We start from the raw sequence: 25377 nt of genomic DNA, 5'->3' as shown, positions 1-25377 counted from the left end.
ACTGCCAGAGACCTCCATGCTCTTCTCAAACAGAGATCTTCTTTTTTGGATGATGTGATTGAAAACAATTTTCTATGTAAGACACAAAAGCCACAGTTGAGAAGAATAATAAAGGGTTACAGCATCAGAAAATTTCTTTCCAAGCCATCTAAAAACACAAAGGCGGACAAAAATCAAAGCTTGGAACAAGCCGACACATAACCTAATTCATGAATTCAGCTTGCCTCAGCTCGGGCTGCAGCTTTTTTTTTTTTTTTTTTTAATTGGATACTCAAGGTCAGTTGTTGCAAATCAGTAATTGGTGATCTATTGTGTTAAACTCACATGAGCAACAGTCAATTCTGTAGCAGCAACTGCTTTAGGAAGAAATTGCCCTTCGTGCCTTCAGCATCCCAAACAAAAATAATATACTAATGTATCTGCTAAGTACTGATGAGAAGGATGTAATATGCTTTTCCGCAGAAATGTCTTGCAATTTAGGATTAATTAATGTCCAATTATTGTAAGCTGTAACTAATAAATTTTAAAAGTCAGCTCTACACTTCCATTTTGTAATGTTTTTATAAAAGGGAACATTAGATGTTTTTAATCTTGTCTATTCCTGCAAAATACCCCAGATAACATGCTGTTTTGCATTTCAAATAATATATACTCATTTAAATGCAAAACCAGGGTCCAATCAGAATAAGATGGCAATCAAATTACAATATTCAATGACGAGTTTTCCAAGCTGACTTCATTAGTAAACTATCATGAATTTCAAGATCTTACAAGGTTTCTATTTGTTTGTACAACTGCAAAGGGCTCAATTATGGAGCTCTGAGAGAGTCTAAAAATAACATCAGACTAATTAAAAGTTTCAACAGGATTTGGGCTAGCACTCTTTTGAAACTCTTTTTAATCTGTTCGGCTTTCCAAATGGACTTTGGAAGCTACAGCTCCCTTTTAAATGTGTTAAAGTAAAAACAACTGGCAAAGGAAATACAAAGGAGTCTGTAGCCTTCCTCTTCCTGTACCTAAAATGACAGAGGCCAGTGTGCAGCTCTGTGTAAAAAGACTTGGCCAGTGGTGAAGGCGCTGCTTCCACATCCTCCTGGACTCTTAAGGGGACTCGGCTCATTTTCTGTCATTATCGTGCATGTTGAAAACAAGCTGGGAGAATCTGTAGCTTCAAGGTGCTGAATCTTTGAAAAACTCAGGCAAGAGGTTCAGTCTTTGAAGTCATTTTCCCTTTGGGAGGTAAGATCCAGGTAATCAGGGAAAACTGAGGAGGTCGGGCTATTATGATAATGTTCTGCCAGTGCAGTTGTGGCTCGTGATGCTCCATCGTTTGGATCGTGGAACTTGTGGAGACTCCCAGCAGAGCTTCCATCTCAACAGGCACTTGCTTTGTGTGACAAACAGGACAGTGACAGGATAGGGGATTAAAGGCACCTAGAAGCTGAGACTTCCCTATTCATCAGAGAGTGCAGTAGTGTGGTTCATTAAAAGTGGGTTTTATTTTGTTGTTTTCCTTTACATTTCTCGGTTTGAACTGTCTTTTTTTTTTTTTAATTTACGAGGTAAAATGTTAGAAAGTTATTGTTTGCAAAAATATTAATTTTTCACTTTAAGGAATCACAGAAATGAATTTCACTGATTTCAAGGCTTCCAAAATTGTATGGATACTACATTTACTGAACTCCTATTCTGGAGGTTATATAGGTACCAGGGCCTCTGTCATTGCCACGGAAAAACATTAGAGTGAGCTATCAGCTTAAAGAAGAGTACAACCTTGTAATTTGGTCTTACCAATACATGCATGCTCAGTGATGGCTGACTCTTTGCTCCCCAGTGGACTGTAGCCCACCAGGCTTTTCTGTCCATTCAATTTTCCAGGCAGGAATACTGGAGCAGGTTGCTATTTCTTTCTCCAGAGGATCTTCTAGACCCAGGGATTGAACCCTAATCTCTTGCATTGGCAAGTGGATTCTTTACCACTACACCACTTGGGAAGCCCCTTATGTTGTACTTATTAACGTGCAAGCCACTATGGCAAATGGTGTTTTTGTTCCTATGCCATTTAAATGAACAAAAGAAAGATTGTGACCAAGGCAACAACATCATCATTAAACCAAAGGAGGCAAGTTGTGCTTGTCAGATCTTCGGTGTAATGGTTGTAAGCCTCATTTCAGAGGCTGAATTTCCTTTAGAGGACTTCCTTCATAGTTAAGTGTTTTTAAGGGCAATAACCCATGAATAAAATATCTGTGAGTGAGGGAACTCTAAACTCTTATAAAGCTAACTCAGTTATCTATGCAAATAGAAGCAGGGTTGCATAAATCAACAATTTCCAAAGTGATTCCCTTTTTTAAATTGAGCCAATAATTTCTACATTTCGTCTTCTCTCTTCAACAAAACATCTTTTTTTATTCTCCCTAACCAGAGCGGTAGCTAAACAACAAAACAAATCAGCTTGAATTTCATCTCATCTTCTTTTTTCATCCCCAAAAGAGTCTGATCAATGGCAGTGGTCAAAGGATAGAAGCAAAAGGCCCGAAAACCCCACCAAATAAATAATCAATCCTTGAAGAATCTAGTATTGGGTGAATTCATATTCTCATTTTCATCAGACTTATATCAATAGTTAGCAAATTCCAATCTTAAGGCTATCCAGAATCCTGACAGAAATTACTTAGTGCTTGGATTCACCTGTATAGGGTTTTCTATGTGACTGGATTTATGCCAAGTACAATCTAGATTGGTCTTTACAGAAGAAGTTATCTCAAAGGTAAGAAAAAGGACTGAATGATCAAAGAAAATAATAGAGCACCATAAAAAACATAGAAGCCTTTTAAAAAGTAGCTAAATCCCGTGGAGATTGTTTGTAGTAGTGGGAGAAAAAAGTACCATAAAGTCCAATAGGTGAACAGAGATAATGAGGGAAAAATTTGCCGCACTGTTTCTATCAAAGGTATATCAGAAAACATGTGAGAAAATTATCACTTTGTGAAAGTATTCAGTTCAGTTCAGTTCAGTTCAGTTGCTCAGTCATGTCCAACTCTTTGCAACCCCACGAATCACAGCACGCCAGGCCTCCCTATCCATCACCAACACCTGGAGTTCACTCAGACTCACGTCCATAGAGTCAGTGATGCCATCCAGCCATCTCATCCTCTGTCGTCCCCTTCTCCTCCTGCCCCCAATCCCTCCCAGCATCAGGGTCTTTTCCAATGAGTCAACTCTTCTCATCAGGTGGCCAAAGTGTTGGAGTTTCAGCTTTAGCATCAGTCCTTCCAATGAACACCCAGGACTGATCTCCTTTAAAATGGACTGGTTGGATCTCCTTGCAGTCCAAGGGACTCTCAAGAGTCTTCTACAACACCACAGTTCAAAACCATCAATTCTTCTGTGCTCAGCTTTCTTCACAGTCCAACTCTCACATCCATACATGACCACTGGAAAAACCATAGCCTTGACTAGACAGACCTTTGTTGGCAAAGTGATGTCTCTGCTTTTGAATATGCTATCTAGGTTAGTCATAACTTCTCTTCCAAGGAGTAAGCGTCTTTTAATTTCATGGCTGCAATCACCATCTGCAGTGATTTTGGAGCCCCAAAAAATAAAGTGTGACACTGTTTCCACTGTTTCCTCATCTATTTGCCATGAAGTGATGGGACCAGATGCCATGATCTTCGTTTTCTGAATGTTGAGCTTTAAGCCAACTTTTTCACTCTCCTCTTTCAGTTTCCTCAAGAGGCTTTTTAGTTCCTCTTCACTTTCTGCCATTTTTATTTTTTATTTTTATTTTTTTTACATTTCAGTCGCTCAGTCTTGTCCGACTCTTTGCGACCCCTTGAATCACAGCACGCCAGGCCTCCCTGTCCATCACCCGGAGTTCACTCAGACTCAGGTCCATCGAGTCCGTGATGCCATCCAGCCATCTCATCCTCTGTCGTCCCCTTTTCCTCCTGCCCCCAATCCCTCCCAGCATCAGAGTCTTTTCCAATGAGTCAACTCTTCGCATGACGTGGCCAAAGTACGGGAGCTTCAGCTTCAGCATCATTCCTTCCAAAGAAATCCCAGGGTTGATCTCCTTCAGAATGGGTGGTGTTATCTGCATATCTGCAGTTATTGATATTTCTCCCAGCAATCTTGATTCCAGCTTGTGCTTCTTCCAGCCCAGCGTTTCTCATGATGTACTCTGCATAGAAGTTAAATAAGCAGGGTGACAATACACAGCCTTGACGTACTCCTTTTCCTATTTGGAACCAGTCTATTGTTCCATGTCCAGTTCTAACTGGTGCTTCCTGACCTGCGTATAGGTTTCTCAAGAGGCAGGTCAGGTGGTCTGGTATTCCCATATCTTTCAGAATTTTCCACAGACATGGGATAATGTATGACCCCATCTGGAAATATTGCAGAACACTCCTATTACATGTTACCTACATGCCCTCTTCTTTTATGCTACTTACAGTTTGAGACCACCTTACATATGAATGTAGACAGTAATATCCTTAGGGGTGATAAGAAAAAAAGAGCTATCTTATCAAATAATTTCTATTTTTAAAGAAAGCTTGCCCCATCTAACTTCTGAACATTTTAAATCTCTCTTGACTATTAATGTAGAAGAGATTTTAAACATGGTTACATAGCAGTTTTCTCATTGGGGGTATGCCTGTACTTTTCTGAGAAAAATGCTATTAGATGAAATTGGAATCATAAATGAAGATAAATCATGCTTTTAGAAAAGAAGTGGTGTAGAGAAATTAACCCAGTTTGTCAACAGAAAATGTGGACTAGGTGCCTATTAGAAATAGCTTTGCCTTAACTCGGAGAAAGATACACATATGAACACACATGAACACTTGTCCTTTTAGTATCTGCTCAGCATTTGCATGCCTTTCCCAATGGAAAATTCCTGGATCCTTCCTGGGAATTATCTTTTTCCCAGTGAATACTAGAAGAACCTCTTTCCCTTTACCTATTAGGTGGGCATATGAGCCTTACTAAGCCAAAAGGATGTTCACTCCCTGGAATCTAACAGGAGCAACATGATAAAGAGACAGAAATTGCTTAGAGTTCTCTACTGAGAGTCAGCCTCCTGGTCAGACTCTCTTGCTGTTACGGTTGGCCTTCTAAATCCACAGTTTTTCCAGTCGTGGATGTAGAGGACCAACTGTACTGTGCTGTTTCATGTATGGGATTTGAGTATCCTTGGATTTTGGTACCCACAGGGGTCCTAGAACCAATCCCCATGATGCTGAAGGACAACTGTATTGCGTTTTCTGCTCTTTTTTTCTAGCACTGCTCATGTGTTTTCTGCTCTTTTTTTCTAGCAGTGCATTGGTACCTGTTCACTCTCAAGCCTGGGTCTTCAGGCTCCTATACATTCTCTGAGCTTACTATATCTGTCCCATAAATTTCCTTTTGCTAAAGTTAGCCAGAGTCCATTTCTGTTGCTTTCAACAAAAGAATTATGACATATGGAATCTTTAAGGCAGCTTAGGAACTGGGAGGACATAAAATGTGGAGTGAAAAAGAAAGGATCAATGTCAGTAACACAGAATTTTAAATCAGACCATTAAATAAAGAAAGCTGTTGTATGTCGGTCCTCACACTTACTACAGGAGTCGTGGGAGGTAAAAGTGATGCTGAGAAGACAACATCCCCCCGAAGGGATGCTTTCCTTAATGCCTATGCCTGACAAGCACTTCTGTTCTCAGAGAACACTCTCTGTGAAGGACTTAGACTGATGGTCCTCAATCTTTCTCCACCCCAGCACACCACGGGGAGGAGTAAGAGACTCGTCAACACTGACGTCCCCTGGTAGCAGTAATTCTGAGTTCTGGAGGCAGATCAGAAAGGGTGAGGGGGCTGGAAAAGCCCTTTGGGTGATTGGAAATCTTCTCTTCCCCCACACCTGTCAGCTTTAAAAGACAGCTGCTTTTGATGTTAGGAGACAAGTTGGAATAAATTTGGAGAGTAGGATTAAGCACTGATTTTTTAAAAAAAGACACAAAAAATATACTAACAGTGAAACATAGGGTAGTAAGTTTTAAAAAGCAGTTTAGTGTTAAGTTTCTTTATTCAGACGCATTATTTTAAGCTTGAAAACAATGAGGCACAGAGAACTAGAACTTTCCCAGGGTTATATAGCCGTTCTGCTAAGACAGGAATTAGGGCTCTTGGTTCTTAAACCATGGCCCTTTGGACTAAGAAGTCTACATACCTTTTTAAAAATCTTTCTCCAAATAATATTCTTAATGTGTAAGAGTGGTTACTTACCTGTCAAAGATTCATCATGGTATATTAATAAAAATATATAGCAAACCTCCAATTTATATATATCTACCAGAGGCTCAAATTAATTTTACACTAAAGAAAATCACTATCAAACTTTTTATGTGATAATTACTGACAAGATATTTAGGAGCACATCTGGGTATAAATTGAAGTATTTTAATATTAAAAAAATGAATACTAGTCCACATTAAAGACTATAACTTTGAGTATATTTCATATGCCCTCTGAGATAAGACAATATTATGAAAATCTACATGTGAAATTGACTTCAGTAGAAGCTAGACCACTTTTTTACACAAAAATCATTCTTTCTTTGTTTTTCCAAAGTGAAAGTACTTGTACCATTTTGGATAGTCTTTGGAATTTTATTCTGAGTGATCTTTCATTCTTCTTTATTTTTTAATGTGTAGGGACAGCTGATAGAGTTATCAAGCAGTTATCATTTTATGTTTTCCTATGCATTTTTTCTTTCTATTTCATATCGTTCATTGACGATACAAACAGATTTGTCTTTTGACTAAAATTCCTTTTTTTATGGCTCATAATTTCTGAATAACATGCTCTTCTATGATAAAGACCCATGAAAAGCATCATTATTCTACTTTTATCTGTATTGAACTACCTGTTTCATCTATTAGAATTTAAAAGGTTCTTCCTTTTTTTTTCCATTTCTGTGTCTGGCTATAGTCCTCTAATTCATCTCATCTCTATTACCTGGTGGGATAAGGCTTTGACTTAAATTGTGGGTCCAAAGAAAATCACATTATTTAAATTATCTTTGACAATCAAAAAATATTCCCAGGCAATCTTATTATTTTGGTGATGGTGGCAAATGTATATCATTTTGCACTTCCAGTGCCGATCTGATCTTTCATACCCATTGCCTCCGGTAATGCATTGCTATACGAGATGTACTGAAATAAACTATTAATATTTGTTCTTTGGTTCTTTCAGTCCTGTGTTCTTTATTTGCTAATGGGTTTCCACATGCTTTGCTTTTCAAAACTCCTGTAATTGCTGCATAGAATAGTAACTGTCTAGCTGATCTCACCCTTCTTGAACACTGACCATTGTAGTCTACAGTACAACAAATGAGTAAAAATAACTCAAAAGAGGTAGAGATTTTAAAATAAAGTTGTATTCAGAGTGGGGAAAGCACAATTTGGATTGGAGATTGACAAAAGCAAACAACCAAGACTTTTCCAAATTCCTGGAACTTGCACAAACTCCTACGCTTTGGGGTTTAATATCTGGAATATGCCGGAGCACTTTAAAAATCCTGTGCCCAGGCATGAAGAGGAATATTGTGTATTTTTATTCCTGTTCAATCCGTTAATAGTGGTGCATATATACTGAACTCCACTGGCTAATAACTTTGTTCTGTTTTCCCTGACCTCCCAACTTTGACTCATCCATGCTAATTTTATTTTGTTACTTGCATATTATTTACAAAACACCCAGGAAAAGATAGAACTCAGAGTTTAAAAAGTGTTTGAACAGAATTCCATTTAAAAGAGTACAGAGCCAAAAGGAATACTGAGAAATATTTAGTTAATTTTTCTACTTCTGCAGAGCAATGCCTAGACCATGCCTGAAAGGCAGAAATCAATTTTCCTTATAAAAACCATAGTTCAGTTCAGTTCAGTCACTCGGTTGTGTCTGACTCTTTGCGACCCCATGAACCGCAGCACGCCAGGCCTCCCTGTCCATTACCAACTCCCAGAGTTCACTCAGACTCATGTCCATCGAGTCAGTGATGCCATCCAGCCATCTCATCCTCTGTCGTCCCCTTCTCCTGCCTCCAATCCCTGCCAGCATCAGAATCTTTTCCAATGAGTCAACTCTTCACATGAGGTGGCCAAGGTACTGGAGTTTCAGCTTTAGCATCATTCCTTCCAAAGAAATCCCAGGACTGATCTCCTTCAAAATGGACTGGTTGAACCTCCTTGCAGTCCAAGGGACTCTCAAGAGTCTTCTCCAACACCACAGTTCAAAAGCATCAATTCTTCGGTACTCAGCCTTCTTCACAGTCCAACTCTCACATCCATACACGACCACTGGAAAAACCATAGCCTTGACTAGACAGACCTTAGTCGGCAAAGTAATGTCTCTTCTTTTGAATGTGCTATCTAGGTTGGTCATAACCTTCCTTCCAAGGAGTAAGCGTCTTTTAATTTCATGGCTGCAGTCACCATCTGCAGTGATTTTGGAACCCCACAAAATAAAGTCTGACACTGTTTCCACTGTTTCCCCATCTATTTCCCATGAAGCGATGGGACCAGATGCCATGATCTTCGTTTTCTGAATGTTGAGCTTTAAGCCAACTTTTTCACTCTCCTCTTTCACTTTCATCAAGAGGCTTTTTAGTTCCTCTTCCCTTTCTGCCATAAGGGTGGTGTCATCTGCATATCTGAGGTGATTGATATTTCACCCGGCAATCTTGATTCCAGCTTGTGCTTCTTCCAGCCCAGCGTTTCTCATGATATATTCTGCATAGAAGTTAAATAAGTAGGGTGACAATATACAACCTTGACGTACTCCTTTCCCTATTTGGAACCAGTCTGTTGTTCCATGTCCAGTTCTAACTGTTGCTTCCTGGCCTGCATACAGATTTCTCAAGAGGCAAGTCAGGTGGTCTGGTATTCCCATCTCTCTCAGAATTTTCCACAGTTTATTGTGATCCACACAGTCAAAGGCTTTGGCATAGTCATAAAGAGAAGGTAAATAACACAAAATATTTTGATGACCTGTTTAAGGATATCTCAGTCATTCCTATTAGAAAAAAAATCTTGTCAGACCTAACAACTTCATATCAAATATCCTAATTTAAAAAAAAAACAAAAACACAAAGAACAGACCTTATTATCATGCTGTAATGAAAACAGCCCTGGAATCATAATCTGAAGTTGTAAGTCATTGTTTCTTCCTAGCTGTGGGCCTATTTCAAGCCACTAAACTCATGTGAGTCTGGATTTCTTCCTCTGAGAGAAGAATTGTATCAGCATTATTTGTTAAAGAAGCATATTCACTTGTTGAAATTTACTGTCATCACTATCATTATCAAGGACAATAACCTGCTCAATACCTACTAAGTAAAGTGCTGTTTGCTAGCTAATGTGAAGAACAGATATATATGGTCTCTGCTAAGAAGAAGCTGAGCACTTAGTAGAGAGAGGACATGCTTGAACTAAGTTGCTTTAGTCGTGTCAGACAATTTGTGACCCCCATGGACTGTAACCTGCCAGGATCCTCTCTCTGGGGGATTCTCCAGGCAAGAATGCTGAAGTGGGTTGCCATTTCCTTCTCCAGTTTGACCCAGTAGTCATCATGGGACTTTCTTTCATTGCTTTCCTTTGTGAGATCTTGTATTTTCAGGACACCATGCTTTCTTACTTAAGATTACTCCTTTGTCTTAATGAACCACATTCTCCAGTAGCCTCCAGTGACACAGGTCAGAGTCTCTCCTTCTAATCCAGACTACCAAAGAAAAGAAGGGGTCATCATTTAGACAAGCTGATTTTCTTAGCATGGTCTCAACTGGTTGCAATATCATGAAGAGACACTTTGTGTACTTTTTTTTGTTGGCAGGGATATTATATCTATTTGGTAATGAAAAGAAACTCAGTGGTGGCCTTCTTTGTCCACGGGTGTAGTAACTCTTGTGCACAAGGACAGTGGGATGAGTTGCCAAGAATCTGTCTGGTGTGCACTGATCTGATGTTTTCCATAGGTGGTGCAAGTGTCTTTGGAAACTGGCGGCTTAGTTGTTGGACCATCTGGAAAGGTCGCCTTAACCCATGGAGTATCCTTTCTTTTTCCTCACTTTACCCCTAGCTGCAAGACCCAGTTAGGCCTAGCATCACCAGATGGGTTCCAGTAGTTGCATTACCACAGCCAGTGGATATCTCTTCCGGGAGAGCCAATGACCCCTTCTTTGCACTTGAGTGAGAAAAGTAAGTTCTACTGACATTCACAGGAGGAAAAATACATTCACTGGAGTAGCCAGAACATCAGCACATTCCGAAAGACTGTCACGTGGCTTTTGAAATGAAGATAAGGCCATAACGAGGCTCATTCCTTAAACACAGTATTCGGACTGAACAGAACTTAATTGGCAGTAAAACGAACTCTTCTATTGCCTTTCATTAGAAATGACATCACCCATGTATTCATTCAACAAATAATGACAATTTCTCTATAGTGTGCCAGATTAAAGAATATAAATTAAAGTAAAATGTACTTGTATTCTGATAGAATCTTGTAGTTATATAGAAGGAAACTGACTGAAACTAAAATAAATCAAATTATTTTCTCTCTTGACCCAGATGAGAAATGTAAGAGCCGGAATTCCAAATAAGTTGTGACTGGTTGCACGTACAATTCTTTTTCTCCATCATACCTCACATTCTTTCCCATATTCCATTTTGTTCCTCTTTCTCTCTCATACCCATACAGGCATATACAGGCATAAAAGTAGCATAGTAATATTCAATAATTAACTCAGTGTTTTTTTTTTTTAAAATCCTTTTCCTCAATCTGTTTTCTCACCATTCAAGCAGACGGAAGAGCTTACCATATACAGTGAACTGAAATAAGAGCTAATGTGAAAGAACAAAGGGTCAATTTATTAGATTTAGATTTTTTAGATAGATTTTGAAAATCTCTAGCTAAAGTAATGATCTTTAAAGTCATGGTATTTATTTTCAAGAGCCAAGTACTTAAGAAAGAAAATGTTTCTTTTTTATTTTCATGTTCTTATTTCAAACACTTAGTTTTATGTACTAAAAGACAAACAAATTGCAGAGCATGAGTTTATAACTAAACCAGTGTTTTGCAAAGTGTGGTCTGCATATCAGAAACATCTAGGGTATGTCATAAAAGTGCAGGTTATGGAGCCCTATGCTGAGTCTAAAAGGACAGGAACAGGACTGTGAATTCAAGTAGCTTAATTATTTTTACCTGTAATAAATTTTGAGTAGTTCTGCCTTTATTACAGAAAAGACACAATAAACTAGTCATTTTTTTCCCACTCAATAGAGATAAGAGGCCCACCAGAAAGCAGACTATTGGAAGCACATTGAGTGATTTGGGGTCTTTGAGCGAGGTGTAGAACTCCACCTGTGCTAACCAGGGGAGATGGTGGGATAACAGAAACACACTGGAAACCTCGGAGCCTTTGGGAAAGCTCCAAAGCAGACAGGATCGAACTGTGGTTTGATTTCCAGATTGTTTTACCTCCAGGATGCCGCAGACCTTATTAGAAAACCCGTTTCACCATCACTCCAGAGTAATAGTAGAGCAGTAGCCAGTGAAGGCACAGATAGGGATCTGCCTTCGAAAGCCTCACAGTCCTGTGTACACCAGGGGCACCTTCAGAGGGTGTAATGGTGCCTGAGAGGGTGGGCAATCAATATGAAGATCTTGCAGTTAGTAACCAAATGGTGAGACTTGAATTGTGCTTCCCCTCCTCTAAAAGATATATTGGAACCCTAAATCCTAGTTAGGACTTCACTTGTAGATAGACCTGACTTGTAGATAGAGTCTTTACAAAGGCACTTAAGTTGAAATGAAGTTATTAGAGTGGGCACTGATCCAATATAATTGTTGTCCTTTTAAAAAATGAGAAATTTGGATGCAGAGAGAGACAAACATAGCAGGAAAACAAGGTGAAGGCACACAAAGAGAAAACAGCTATCTCTAAGCCAAGCAGAAAGATCTGAAATAAATCCTTCCCTCGCAGCCCTCAAAAGGAACCGGTTCTGCTGACACCTTGATTTCAGACTTCTAGCCTCCAACATCAAGTGGAAATGTGACTTGGTTTGCAGTCTTCCAGGGGAAATAGAGCCTGGAAAGCCAGACTATGATTCTTTCTGTTCTGAGATCCTCTCAAATTTACTCAGGGTTTCCAGTGATCTTTCTGTCATCTAATAGTAGTGAGAATAACAGGGGCCAGAGACTAAAGTCCAAGACCAGGTGAGAAGCGCCACACCTCAACTAGAGGCAGACAGCAGCACAGATGGCATGCAAATTCAGCATCTCTCAGTGCCTGGGGAGTGCATGAATCCTTCTACTCTGCCCTGGGGGGAAGGAGAGTGGATCAGGGAGAAAATCTGAATAGAAAGTGTAGTTTCCAAAATACTAGTTCTCATAGGAGAAAGTAACAGCGTCATCTCCACTCTGACTCACCATCAGCAGAATGAGAACTTGAGAGGTTAGCCAGGATAAAGAAACAAAATATGATATATATTTTCACATAAACTTAGTTTGTAAAGAGTGAATACATATGTTATTTTCATTTCAGGAAATAAACTTGGCAAGTAAATGCTGAGAATACAAGGGTGAACATCTCTGTTTATTGACAAATGGTGCTGATGGAGGATGAAGCACGCTGCATACGTCATTGCCGTTTCTTACGTCAGACTCACAGGTGGGTATTAATCATATCATCAACCTACAGCAAATCAATAAACAGGACTGTCAAGATTGTATCACGTCATTGTTAGTGGCTCATGAGTAGACATCAAACTCAGATCTATTTGCCTCTAAAAAAGCCAAATAACTGCTTTTTATTTGTTAGGCCCTAATGTGTTTTAAGGGTTTCCCTGCAGGATCACATGGTAAAGAATCTGCCTGCAAGGCAGGAAACCTGGGTTCAATCCCTGAGTTAGGAAGATCCTCCGGAGAAGGAAATGGCAACCCACTCCAGTATTCTTGCCTGGGAAATCACATGGACAAGAGAAGCCTGGTGATCTACATTCCATGGGGTTGCAGAGTCGGACATGACTGAGCGACTGAATACCCAATATGTTTTAAATAGAATAATATCAGAGTGGTATTAAATTGCAATGAATAGTTCCATAAGTGTCATAAGAAATGCATGAACAGAATGAGATAGGAGCAGGGACTCACTACTGCCAAAGGTCTTGGGAAATGTCATACTGAAAAGTATTTTTTTTTTTTTCCAAAGCTGTGTTTGAGCTAGGATAAGAGTTTTGGAAGCAGTGAATGGGAGGGAAGGAAGGTTTTCCAGGAGAAGGAAGTCAGAAGCCAAGCCTGCGGGTTATGAAAGATTGTGGCTTGTGCAGAGGAGGTTGAGAAGCTGGACTATCTAACCACAACATGGGTCTGTCAGGGAGCAGGTCTACCCTGGGGAGGTGGGTTGAGCCAGGATGTGAAGGCATTGCAGAGTCATGCAGTTCTATAAGTACAGAAATGCTTGTGATCAGATTTGTGTTAAGGAGGAATTAACTTAGGGGAAAATGGAGTATAGGCTTAGGGAGATAAACGTGATGGGAAGACACAGGGGTGGGGGGACAGGGTTGCTTTGCATAGATCTGGGAGAAACATATTGGCCATAGAGGTCAAGGCACAGATTTTGGAGTCACTCTTGAAGTGCAATTAGCAGAAACTGGTGGTAAATGGTATGTTTGGAGTGCAGATGAGTGCATTGTTGTTGTTCAGTCGCTCAGTCATGTCCAACTCTTGGTAACCCCAGGGACTGCGGCACGCCAGACTTCCCTGTCCTTCCCCATCTCCCAGAGCTTACTCAAACTCATGTCCATTGAGTCAGTGATGCCATCCAACCATCTCATCCTCTGTCATCCCCTTTTCCTCCTACCTTCAGTCTCTCCCAGCACCAGGATCTTTTCTAATGAGTTGGCTCTTCGCATCAGGTAGCCAAAGTATTGGAACTTCAGCTTCAGCATCCAATGAATATTCAGCATTGACTTCCTTTAGGATTGACTGGCTTGATCTCCTTGCAGTCCAAGGAACTCTTAAGAGTCTTCCCTAACACCACAGTACAAAAGCATCAGTTCTTTGGCACTCAGCCTTCTTTATGGTCCAGTTCTCACATTCATACATGACTACTGGAAAAACCATAGCTTTGACTATAGAGAACTTTATTGACAAGGTAACAAAATGCATGCATGCTGCTGCTGCTGCTGCTGCTAAGTCACTTCAGTTGTGTCCGACTCTGTGCGACCCCATAGGCAGCAGCCCACCAGGCTCTGCTGTCCCTGGGATTCTCCAGGCAAGAACACTAGAGTGGGTTGCCATTTCCTTCTCCATTGCATGAAAGTGAAAAGTGAAAATGAAGTCACTCAGTCCTGTCTGACTCTTCGTGACCCCATGGACTGCAGCCTACCAGGCTCCTCCATCCATGGGATTTTCCAGGTAAGAGTACTGGAGTGGGTTGCCATTGCCTTCTCCAAAAAAGTGCATAATTAGGTCCTTATTTTGCAAGATGGGTGGATTGGGATGACTGTAAACATTACAGGAAATTGAGGCACAGCCTCAGTGCAGTCGTCAGCATTTGTATAAGATCTTTCAGGGAAAACTGTATACAGGGAGAAGAGAAGCTATAGCCAAGGAGCAGAGGCCAAAAGAAGAGCAACATTTAAAATCTTCAGTATAATGGAACTCTTGGCATGTCTTCACTCAGACTTCAAGATTTTTTTTTCTTAAAATAAATGCTCTGAATATTCAAGAAATGTAAGGTTTTAATGGAAAGAGTTCTGATGTAGTAAGATTTCAGTGCCAAATTTGCCACTAATTAATTATGTGACCTTTGACACATCCCTTAATGTAAGTCAGACTTGGCATCCTCATCTGTGAAACTAGATCTCCAAGGTCTCTTTTTCCTGCTTTCAAACGCAGTGATTCTCGTTGGATTAGTTTCTTTGATTAGAGAATTTTCATTGAAGCATATCATAGGCTATTGTGCCATGTGCTTCCCAAATCTTAGTGATGGGAAAAAACATTTTAATGATGCTCCCAACTTCATGACTACAGATATTTCAGACTTTTGCACCTCAAAGTCATCAGTAATTAGACCTTGGCATTTCTCTCTGTTTCTAGCATTACAGAGAACAAGTTCTACAGACTAGAAAGATGACGTGACACACTGGGAATACAAGAAGATTTGTCAGGACTGGGTGGAAGTTTCCTCAAATTGTCATTTTAATTTAGTGACATAACAGTCATCATTAATAGTGTCTGTGCACAGAGATGCTGCCTAATGTAAAATCTTCTTCATTATTTGAAGAGATTATGTTCTAAGTAGGATATAACATCTGAACATTGAATTCTTACAACAGCAGTGTAAAATCTTACAACAACAGTCTTCCAAAAACAATCTCAAATCGCTCAGCCTCTGGGCTCTGCAATGAGGGAGAGAGATAATGAATCCCAGAACCTTTCCCCCAAGCCCCGGATCCTCCCACTCCAAGTGTTATACATAATTTTAAAGCCCACCATCTTATACTTAATGTTCCTCAAAGAGAGAAACTCTTGAGTTTGTCTTATGACTTATCATAATAAGATGACCCACTTTTTAAAAGGTGCCCCACTCTCTCAGAACCCAGAGGAATTCAGGTGAAGCCTTTGCAAGGTGAATTAACAGCCCAAAACATAACCTTATGCCAGGCTTCTAAGTCAGAGATAATCATTTCAACCTTCATCCAGAAATGAAATGGTTATCGATTGATATGGAAGATACTGTAACCTTTCAGATTAAATTAAGAAATGTTGCTGAACACAATTAAAGTTTTTCTAATGTAAAGCAGTTTGCAAAGTGCATTTTTGACTAAATTCCATCTCTGAGGTTAATTACCATGTCTAGGGTCCAGGAATAATAGATTAAGTGGAAAGTTGGCTCCAAAAGTTAAAGAATGGGCAGAAGCAAGAAGTATCCAAAAGTGATTTATGTCCTACTGATGAATTTGGAGGAGGAAAGCCAAATAACCACACCAGGCTTCTATGCTAAAGGGTTTACGCCAAAGGAATGGTATAAAATTAAAAGGGTATTCATTTCTTCAAGTGGGACAGGGACAGCTCCACATTTTGCTCACCCTTAGAAATTCTCACATTCTTGCTAGTTAGGCTCAAGTCAGAATGTCTTATTGAGTGTGCTGGAGACATCCTAGGCAGTATGAACAGCTTTTGTTCTGAGGAGCTCACAGTTCTTAATGGAGATCAATGTGGAAGTGATGCTGAAAAGCTTGGCCTCTGTACACAGGTGCCAAATTGAATCTTGGAGACAGAGTTTTAGATGAAGCAGAAAACAATAGCTTTACTGCTCTGCAAGGCAAGAAGGGACACAGCAGGCTCCTGCCCTGTGTATTCCAACCCAGGGCTCTTTGGTGAGGGGATTTATGGCAATGCTTCAAAGGTGAGGTTGCTGATAAGATTATGGTGTGTTCAGGGCCTGTGCTCCTCTAATCTGGTCTCAGGTAATCTTTTTTTTTTTTTTTAATTGGAGGATAATTACTTTACAATATCATGATGGCTTTTGAGCTTCTCTGATTCATTTAGACTGGCTCAGGTGGTCTTTCTGGTATAAAGAAGGTTGACATCTTCCATTTGCTGGGTTTTAATTCTATAAGGTACTTAAAGACATGGTTTTATGACTGTGCCCCCCCCAAGGCTGCACCATTGTTTCTTGGCTATTTCTCTCTTAACTTTGCATCCCTTCCATTCCCTGATTAGCAGCTGTTCAGATCTAGCCTCTGGAATTTACCCTTTGAGAAGATCATAGAGGCTGGAGTCTGTTCTCCACAAGAAATGGGGGACACAGAAAGACTTCCATGCCCCAGAGCCCCATAGGGTCCTACTCAGTTTCAGAAGCTCAGTTAACTGTATGAAAGTGAGCAAGAAAGGATTGTAATCTCTTAACCACAAAATCTGTTTCAGGCTGACAAGTGCAGGGTGATACTCTAGAGAAGCCAAAAGGACCTGAGGTTTTGTCTTGAATATATGATATCCAGCTTAACTCTACCCCTTTTTTCTCATCTGTAAAAATGAGTTGGGCTGAATGCTTTCTAAAGTTCTTACAGTTCAATAATATACATTAATAATATTTTAAAGTTAGAAAAATAAAATGTAAATAAACATCTTTAAGCTCAGTTATGCATGTCCTTGCTATGATCCTGCTTCACTAGAACCATTCTAGATAGAGAGCTTGCACTTTTAGGGAACTCCAGCTAAACTTGTTCTCATATAAAGCAGACTTCCCAAAAGAGAAGCCAAGAATGGGCCCTTTAAAAGTGTAGCTCACTGCAAAAACAGCAAAGAATATATACTAAAAAAATAGACTGAAAAGGCCTTCATGACACATTCCGTGAAAAGATGCCCTCATAACTTTTACCAGTTAATTGATGCATAAAAGGTTGTGAAGATTAATGTACATCAAAATCAAAACTAAATTGAATTTTTGACATTTTTGCAAATAAAAACCCCAAAGAATACATAGGTGCCTTTTGATTTGTCACAGCTGGAAGACTCTGAATCATGAAGCGCTCTAGGAAAGGCCATTAAATAGCGTTAGATGGTTTGTCAGTGTGGAGGGAAAGTAATTGAAGAACCAGACTGTGTGTATGGGCATCGCATTTTAAAATATTTACCAAACACACATAAAGTGAGTCTTTTTCTTTCACAACTAAAGCACAAAGTGTTGATTAGGTAGTCAACAGGAAAATTTTATAATTTAAATTCTGTTTTTAAAAATTCAGTCAGATTAAATAATCTTTGCTTAAAGATATTTCTGGTCTACATTTAAAAGAAATACCATCAAAGCTATTTGCTCTTAATGGGGAGAGAAAAGATTTAAAAACCAACCACTGGTCTATGAGAATGACATTTGAAAACAGCAGTATAATATGGAAGAAGGGTAAAATAAGAACCAAAATTCTTAGTACGAGTTCAATAAGACTAGGAATTTTGAAAATAATTTCAGATGACTTTTTTCTGGTACTCTTAGCCTCAGTCATAAAGGCAGTCTTTTTTTTTTTTTTTTTTTTTTAAGAAACAGTGATGAAATAAGCAAGTGTTAGAGAAGGCAATGGCAACCCACTCCACTATTCTTGCCTGGAAATTCCCATGGACAGAGGAACCTGGTGGGTTGTAGTCCATGGAGTCGCTAGGGGTCGGGCATGACTGAGCGGCTTCACTTTCACTTTTCACTTTCATGCATTGGAGAAGGAAATGGCAACCCACTCCAGTGTTCTTGACTGGAGAGTCCCAGAGACGGGGAGGTCTGGTGGGCTGCCGTCTCTGGGGTTGCACAGAGTCAGACACGACTGAAGCGACTTAGCAGCAGCAGCAGCAGCAGCAGCAGCAGCACATCATTAAGTCAATGAGGTTCCCAATTTTATTCTTTGAAAAAGAATACAGAATACTAATAATACTACTGATGAGGTAAGTGAAATGCTTTTTGTAGTAGATATCAAATGAGGAACATGTAGATCAGCACAAGGTCTATACTGAGATTCAGACACACAGGGCCCACAGGTGACCTAATCATAGGGTTTGTGGGTTTCCTGATGGTCTGATGTGCCCCAGGAAGAGGTCCACTGCAGCTTATGAAAGCCGTCCAAATAGTTGGATTCACCTGATTCTACTCATAAGAACTTAAGGTTCTTCTTTCCTTCTTAGGTAGGATTTTTTTTTTTTTTTTTTTAATATACGATAAGCAAGTAGACTTGGCTGACAAAAGCAAGCCAGGAAGGGACTTGCATTTAATAATTCCAGAAAGCTCTCCTAACTATCTCCAATATCTTTATTTCCAGTGTTTACTTTAGTAGTTGGCAAAGTACAACTGTTCACAAGATACAAGGGTCAAAACCAAAAAACAAACCTGGTTTTGAAAAGCTAACTTTACACAGAATGGAAGGAAGGCACTGTTTCTATTCTTGGAAGGACAACAGTATTTTGTTTTAATCACTTGCGAAGGATCTGAAACTCTAAAATTCTAAATGAGGTTAATAAATCAAGAAGAGTTAATATGAAAACAAGTTTCATAATCAGCTTGCAAATAAACACTGCTGCATATTCTATTAAGGCTAGTCCCAGAGCTGAGGCAAATCAGGAGAGATTTTTCATATATTCCCACAGTTCAAAGCTTTTAGGTGGAAATAGATTATGAGAAAACATTTTAATAAACAGCACCACTATTTAGTAAAAATGGTAATAGCAGCAAGCAATCAAAAGCTATCTAAACAGAAAGTCCCTTTTCCCTGTATGGAGTTTTCCTCACTCTTCACACTACCTGTATTTTCAGAATCATCTGCAAAAGAAATCTGAGACAACTAGTCATTACCCGCTGAAGTTACTCCTACTTCTCACTGAGCATGAAGTACTTACTTATATCCTAGCTCTTGCAATTAAGAGTCTGAATAAACTTAGATTTCTCTGATGATTCCCCACCTTTCCCCTAATGCTAATAATCTTTAAGAACATGAACAATGTGAAATGAGCTTTCCTACATACCTCAATGAAGATTCCATGTTTCTACATTTGGTGGGTAGATGACTGAGTTAAAAGACAAAACGGTGATTTTAGAAAACTAATTATTTAAATTTTAAATACAGATTGTTTGCAGGAAATTCAGCTAAAATTTTGGTTCTTGAAAATGCTTGTCAAGAGGTCAACATTAGATAGTAGTTGCAGCCACCCAGAAAGAGATGATAAAATAAAAAGAAAGTTGAGAACTAAAGTATGTAATCATAGTATTTAAATTCAAGGAGAAGAGTGCGGAGCTTATAAAAAAGACCAGAATGAGTAATAAGAGTCATCAATTAGAAGAAACTCAGATAGAGGTAAGAGACTTATTATTTATTGAATAGGAAGACTTTTGAGTAATATAAGAATAAATATTGTCCATTGGATATCAACAATATTGGTGACCCTAGAACATACTGTTTCAATGGGAAGTCATTGTAATAAATGGAAAAGAATGAGAAGTGAGAAGTTGAAAATAGTAACGATGATACTTAGACAGTCCTGGAATGCATACTCCAGGGACGGTGAAATATAGGTTTTAATCCCTCCTCAAACATTGAAGGTATGGCCTTGAGCAAGTGAATTAACATCAAATAGCTACAGGTTTCTCTCTGTATATTTGAGGATAATAATAGTACCACCTAGAGTTTTGTGAAAATAAATGAGATATTATATATAATCTGCTAGGATGACACCTGGCATATGGTAAGTACTCAATAAATGTCAGCCCTTGTTTTGAGATGGAGAAGGAAATGGCAACCCACTCCAGTATTCTTGCCTGGAGAATCCCCATGGGCAGAGGAGCCTGGTGGGTTATAGACCATGGGGTCACAAAGAGTCAGACAGGACTAAGCTACTATCACATTTATTTTGAGAAGAAGAAAAATATAAAATCAAATGTGGGGGCCAGTGGAGTTGGGGCAGCTGTCAAAATCGAAAGGGGAGGCTTTTTCTTCCCTGGGGTGGAGGAGGGAACGGCATTCCGCCCCCCACCCCATCTGTTGCAATTTCCTAGCCAAACGCACCCTCGCCCGACCCTGGAAGAAAGGCCCAAGGGAGCAACCCAGGGCGCTTGGCTGGTGCCGCCCGCAACCCGGGGATGCGGGCGGAGGGCGCGCGGCGGGGATGAGGGATCGCGTTCGTGAGCTCGGCCGTCCCCACGAGAGACCGGTGACAGCCGCCCCGGGGGCGCGGGGTGAGGCGACACGGCCCGGGCGCTCAAAGCGGTCCTAGGCTGCTGGAAGGTGTTGTGGCCGCGTCTGGCAGTGAGACTGAAGATGATGACAGCATGGACAGTCCCCTGGACCTCTCCTCTTCTGCTGGCTCAGGCAAGAGAAGGCGGAGGGGCAACCTGCCGAAGGAATCAGTTCAGATTCTCCGCGACTGGTTGTATGAACACCGATACAATGCCTACCCCTCAGAGCAAGAAAAAGCGTTACTGTCCAAGCAAACACACTTATCTACACTACAGGTCTGTAACTGGTTTATCAGCGCCCGGCGCAGGCTCCTCCCCGACATGCTGAGAAAAGATGGCAAAGATCCAAATCGGTTCACAATTTCCCGCCGTGGGGCCAAGATGACAGAAGCCAGCTCTGTGGAGTCAGCGGTGAGCATTAGGAACCTCATGCCAGCTCTAGAAGAGAGCCCGTTTCACTCCTGTACAGCTGGGCCCAACCCAGCCCTGGGGAGGCCACTGTCTCCTAAGCCATCCTCCCCAGGATCCATTTTGGCTCGTCCATCAGTGATCTGTCATCCCACCGTGACTGCGTTAGAAGATGTGCCTTTCTCTCTCTGCCAGTCAGTTGGTGTGGGACAAAACACAGATATACAGCAGATGGCCAACAGCAGCTTTACAGATACCTCCCTCATGTACGCAGAGGACTCCTGTAAATCTGGACCAAGTGCAAACACACAGAGTGGTCTTTTCAACACTCCTCCCCCTACTCCACCGACCTCAACCAAGATTTCAGTGGAATTCAGCTTCTGGTAGATGTTGCACTCAAACAGGCTGCAGAGATGGAGCTTCAGGCAAAACTTATGGCTTAACCCCCCCTTTTTTTTTCCCAAGCAAAACAGTTCTCAAAAAAATGTTACGATTGCTGGGATGATAGCAAAAGATGAATTGCATTATTTTATATATTTTTTTATTAATATTTGCACATGGGATTGCTAAAATGAAGCTTCCTGTTACTGAAATGTTGTCAATGGAATACAGTCATTCCAAGAACTATAAACTCAGAGCTACTGTAGAAACAAAGGGTTTTCTTTTTTTAATGTTTCTTAGTAGATTATTCATAATGTGAGATGGTTCCCAAGATCATGTGATTTTTTTCCCCCCCTTCCCTTCCCTTTTTTTTCGTTGATGTTTTTTTCAGACTGTGCAATACTTAGAGAACCTATAGCATCTTCTCATTCCCATGTGGAACAGGATGCCCACATACTGTCTAATTAATAAATTTTCAATTGTTTTTTCAAACAAAAAAAAAATCAAATGTGAGTTGGTTTTGTGTCCCTTGTGACTTTGTTTTGTCTTGGAATTTCTGTGAATAGGTATGTCTGTGTATATGGGTATATGAATGTTTTAGTTGGGATTAAATTGAGCCCATTTATAGGCTGAAGAAAATCAGTCAGTAAACATAGAAAAGAAGTGCCTGAATTCTTCTTAGTTAGGGAAGGAAGAAGAAACTTCAGAGAAACTTTTACCTGAGAATTGGGAAAAAAATGATAAGAATTTCCTGATTATTCCCCATACCCCATTAGCTCTGGTTTGCCCAGTGGGCACAGACTCAGCTCCCTCACAGTTCAGGTTGTGCCTATCTCTCCTCGGAATGAACCCCCATCAGCATCCCCAGATACAGTATCACAAAGGACTGGAAAGATTATGGTGCATGCTTTTGAGATAAGATACAGTCAGCTGAAGGTAAACTGAAGCCTACACAGAATGAATGCTCTGGACATGACTGATATCACAGATAAGGGAGGCCAAGTGTGGTTGGTGAATAAGAGTCATCTGACACAATTCATCCATTGTAATGTTCCTGCCTTTCATTAAGTCCAGTCCTTCAAAGGACTTGATAGGGGAAGGGTTTGTGAAACAAGATCCCCTTTTTCTGCTATATGGATCATAAGGCCTTAATTCTATCACCTATTCGAAATTTTCTCAAGCTGAACCAATTAGTCTGACTGCTTGCTTATGGGGTGACATAAACCTTTACCCCAAAAGGTATGATGCCTCAGTGCTTTTGCCATTGTTGAATAGCAGTTGCCATTTACCAATGTTACTAGGCAGGAGGAGAAGGGGATGACAGAGGATGAGATGGTTGGATGGCATCACTGACTCGATGGACATGAGTTTGAGTAAGCTCCAGGAGTTGGTGATGGACAGGGAAGCCTGGCGTGCTGCAGTCCAGGAGGTCACAAAGAGTCAAACATGAGTGAGCCACTGAACTGAGGGTTAAAATATGGCAGGGAATGTTCCAGTTAATGCCTTTGGTTCCAGATAGTCTCTTTCCTGTCCTTATATGTAGCAACATTCCTAGCATCTCATGGCAATCAGGAGCTTCTTTCTTTGTCTGCTGGCATGGACACTAGCATGGCCATCCTAAAGTGACCTGGAAATAACCATAGAATCAGAGTCAGTAGAAATCTTAAATCTAGCAGAAAACCTAAACTGTGGCATGAGATTGCAGAGGAAGCTCACTAGACCCACACACATGCAAAGCCCATAAGTGCAGGAAAATCAACACAATCTTCAACCAACAGGGAAAGTAGGGGTGTTACCCCTTGTCAGTTCTCTGTTTTTTGATAGGAGTCACCTCTGGGAATGAAGACCTCTAGATCTACATAACTTAAGGTTGAAAATAAAAATGCTGCAAATGGATCCTGGAGAAGGCAATGGCAACCCACTCCAGTACTCTTGCCTGGAAAATCTCATGGACGGAGGAGACTGGAAGGCTGCAGTTCATGGGATCGCTGAGGGTTGGACACGACTGAGCGACTTTTCACTTTCATGCATTGGACAAAGAAATGGCAACCCACTCCAGTGTTCTTGCCTGGAGAATCCCAGGGACAGGGGAGCCTGGTGGGCTGCCGTCTATGGGGTAGCACAGAGTTGGACACGACTGAAGTGACTTAGCAGCAGCAAATGGATCCTTGAAAATGGTGGTGAGAGAGCCAATCTTACATCCAAGGCTTATTTTCAACTTGGATATTGTAAATTTTGAGGACACAGTACTATATATTGACTGCTGATTAGCACTTCAACACTCAGGGTTTTGTTTCTAGACTAGCACCCAAATGATATTTGAATAGGCTATTCTCATCCTCACTGACTGCTTCTGTAGAATACATGTATTTATGTTAGGACTAGTCTGCTCCATAGTCAACAGAGTGATTGCTATAAATTGGGTGCCTTATTTGAAGACAATATTGTACAAAAAACCATCCCAGTCAAAAAGGCATTGTATAAGCACTTATGTGATGGTGGGGTGGAGGAACATGGGCATTAAAGGTAAACACAAATCTGGAGTAGATGTCAGTCCCTCTATAAACTCTTGCTGCCGTTTCCAAGGTGGATAGGTTTTGGCAAAATCTGCAAGCCACCCAAATGGCTGGCTGGTTTTCTCCGGGATAACACCATAGACAGAAGTCACCATTAGTCTTTGATGCTGACAGTGAGGTATTCAGATGTGTAGTAGCTAGATCAGTCTTGGGAAGAAAGTTCGTATTTCTCAAACCATGTGTCATTTGCACTCTGCCACCTTTTCCTTTTCTTCCAGGGCCTACTGTGTAAGCACTGCAGTGACTAGAGAGAAAAGCTATAGCTCCACAAAATAGAGCATGGGAAACCTCTCAAGGCTAGACTTATACTTTCTTTTGAAACCCCTGAGTCTGATTTTGAGCAAAATCTGCCCAGTAGCTTGCAGGAAGTGAGTGTCTTTCTAGATGCTGCCTTGGAAGATCTTCTGTCTTTCATAGCATGTCCTGAGATGATAGTTGTCTGATCTAATGTTGTCATTTTCCTGGCTCAGTTCTTCCAAAGTGCAAAACATCAGCCAACTTCATAATCATAAACTCAACATTGTCCACTGATGTGTCAGAACCACGGAATAGCCCAGGGCTTTGCCTTCCACTGCCTGCCCCCCCACCCCGCCCCACACACATACTTGGCCTATTCCAGTGCCTGGGCATCAGCTTCCCTGCCTCCCACACCATGGCTGGAAAGGGCCTCATATAACTTTTGATGTGTGACTGAGGGAGATGCTGTCAGAATGAAGTGAGTCAAAACAAACTCGGAACTCCACACCTGGAGTCAGGCACGTTGTAGAGACTGGAGATGGTGCACAAGGGAGAGCTGATTCAGAGGAAGGGAGAAGAATACACAGGGAAAAGGTCAAATGAGAGGTATGTGGGGAATCTGGAGCTAGACTCCATAATGGCAGGGTGCACAAAGAACTTGTTCTTGGGCAGTGATCTTATTACATTTGAAGTTTGGTACACTCCTACAGTATAAAGTGCTTTCCCATATACTTCCCAAATCTCTAAAAGCACAAAGGCAGAAGGCCTAGAGGAAGTGAAAATCAAGAGACTCTTATGATGCCTCTCCCCAGAAATTGGAGAAATATCAGAAGAATATTTTAGAATTCTAAGTAATGGGATTTTCTCTTTTTTAAGTGAAAGTGTTAACTTCTCGGTCCTGTCTGACTCTTTGTGACCCTGTGGACTGTAGAGCACCAGGCTCCTCTGTCCATGGAATTCTCCAGGCAAAAATACTAGAGTGGGTTGCCATGCCCTTCTCCAGTGGATCTTCTTGAC

The 25377-nt window shown here is 40.6% G+C and overlaps 1 protein-coding gene and 1 pseudogene across 1 annotated transcript; both read left to right on the top strand.

The window, feature by feature from the left end:
* Nucleotides 1-20796, top strand: part of LOC101122557 (small ribosomal subunit protein uS5-like) — a 42112-nt pseudogene extending 21316 nt beyond the window's left edge.
* On the top strand, nucleotides 20475-22055 carry LOC101114141 (homeobox protein TGIF1-like). The gene has a single exon (XM_042235282.2). The coding sequence runs from the start codon at nucleotides 20852-20854 to the stop codon at nucleotides 21551-21553; it is 702 nt and encodes a 233-aa protein (XP_042091216.1). The 5' UTR covers nucleotides 20475-20851; the 3' UTR covers nucleotides 21554-22055.
* Nucleotides 22056-25377: the final 3322 nt, after the last annotated feature.

Source organism: Ovis aries, chromosome 18, assembly GCF_016772045.2.
Source record: "Ovis aries strain OAR_USU_Benz2616 breed Rambouillet chromosome 18, ARS-UI_Ramb_v3.0, whole genome shotgun sequence".
In the NCBI taxonomy this organism is placed as follows: domain Eukaryota; kingdom Metazoa; phylum Chordata; class Mammalia; order Artiodactyla; family Bovidae; genus Ovis; species Ovis aries.
This window is presented reverse-complemented; position numbering and strand designations above follow the sequence as displayed.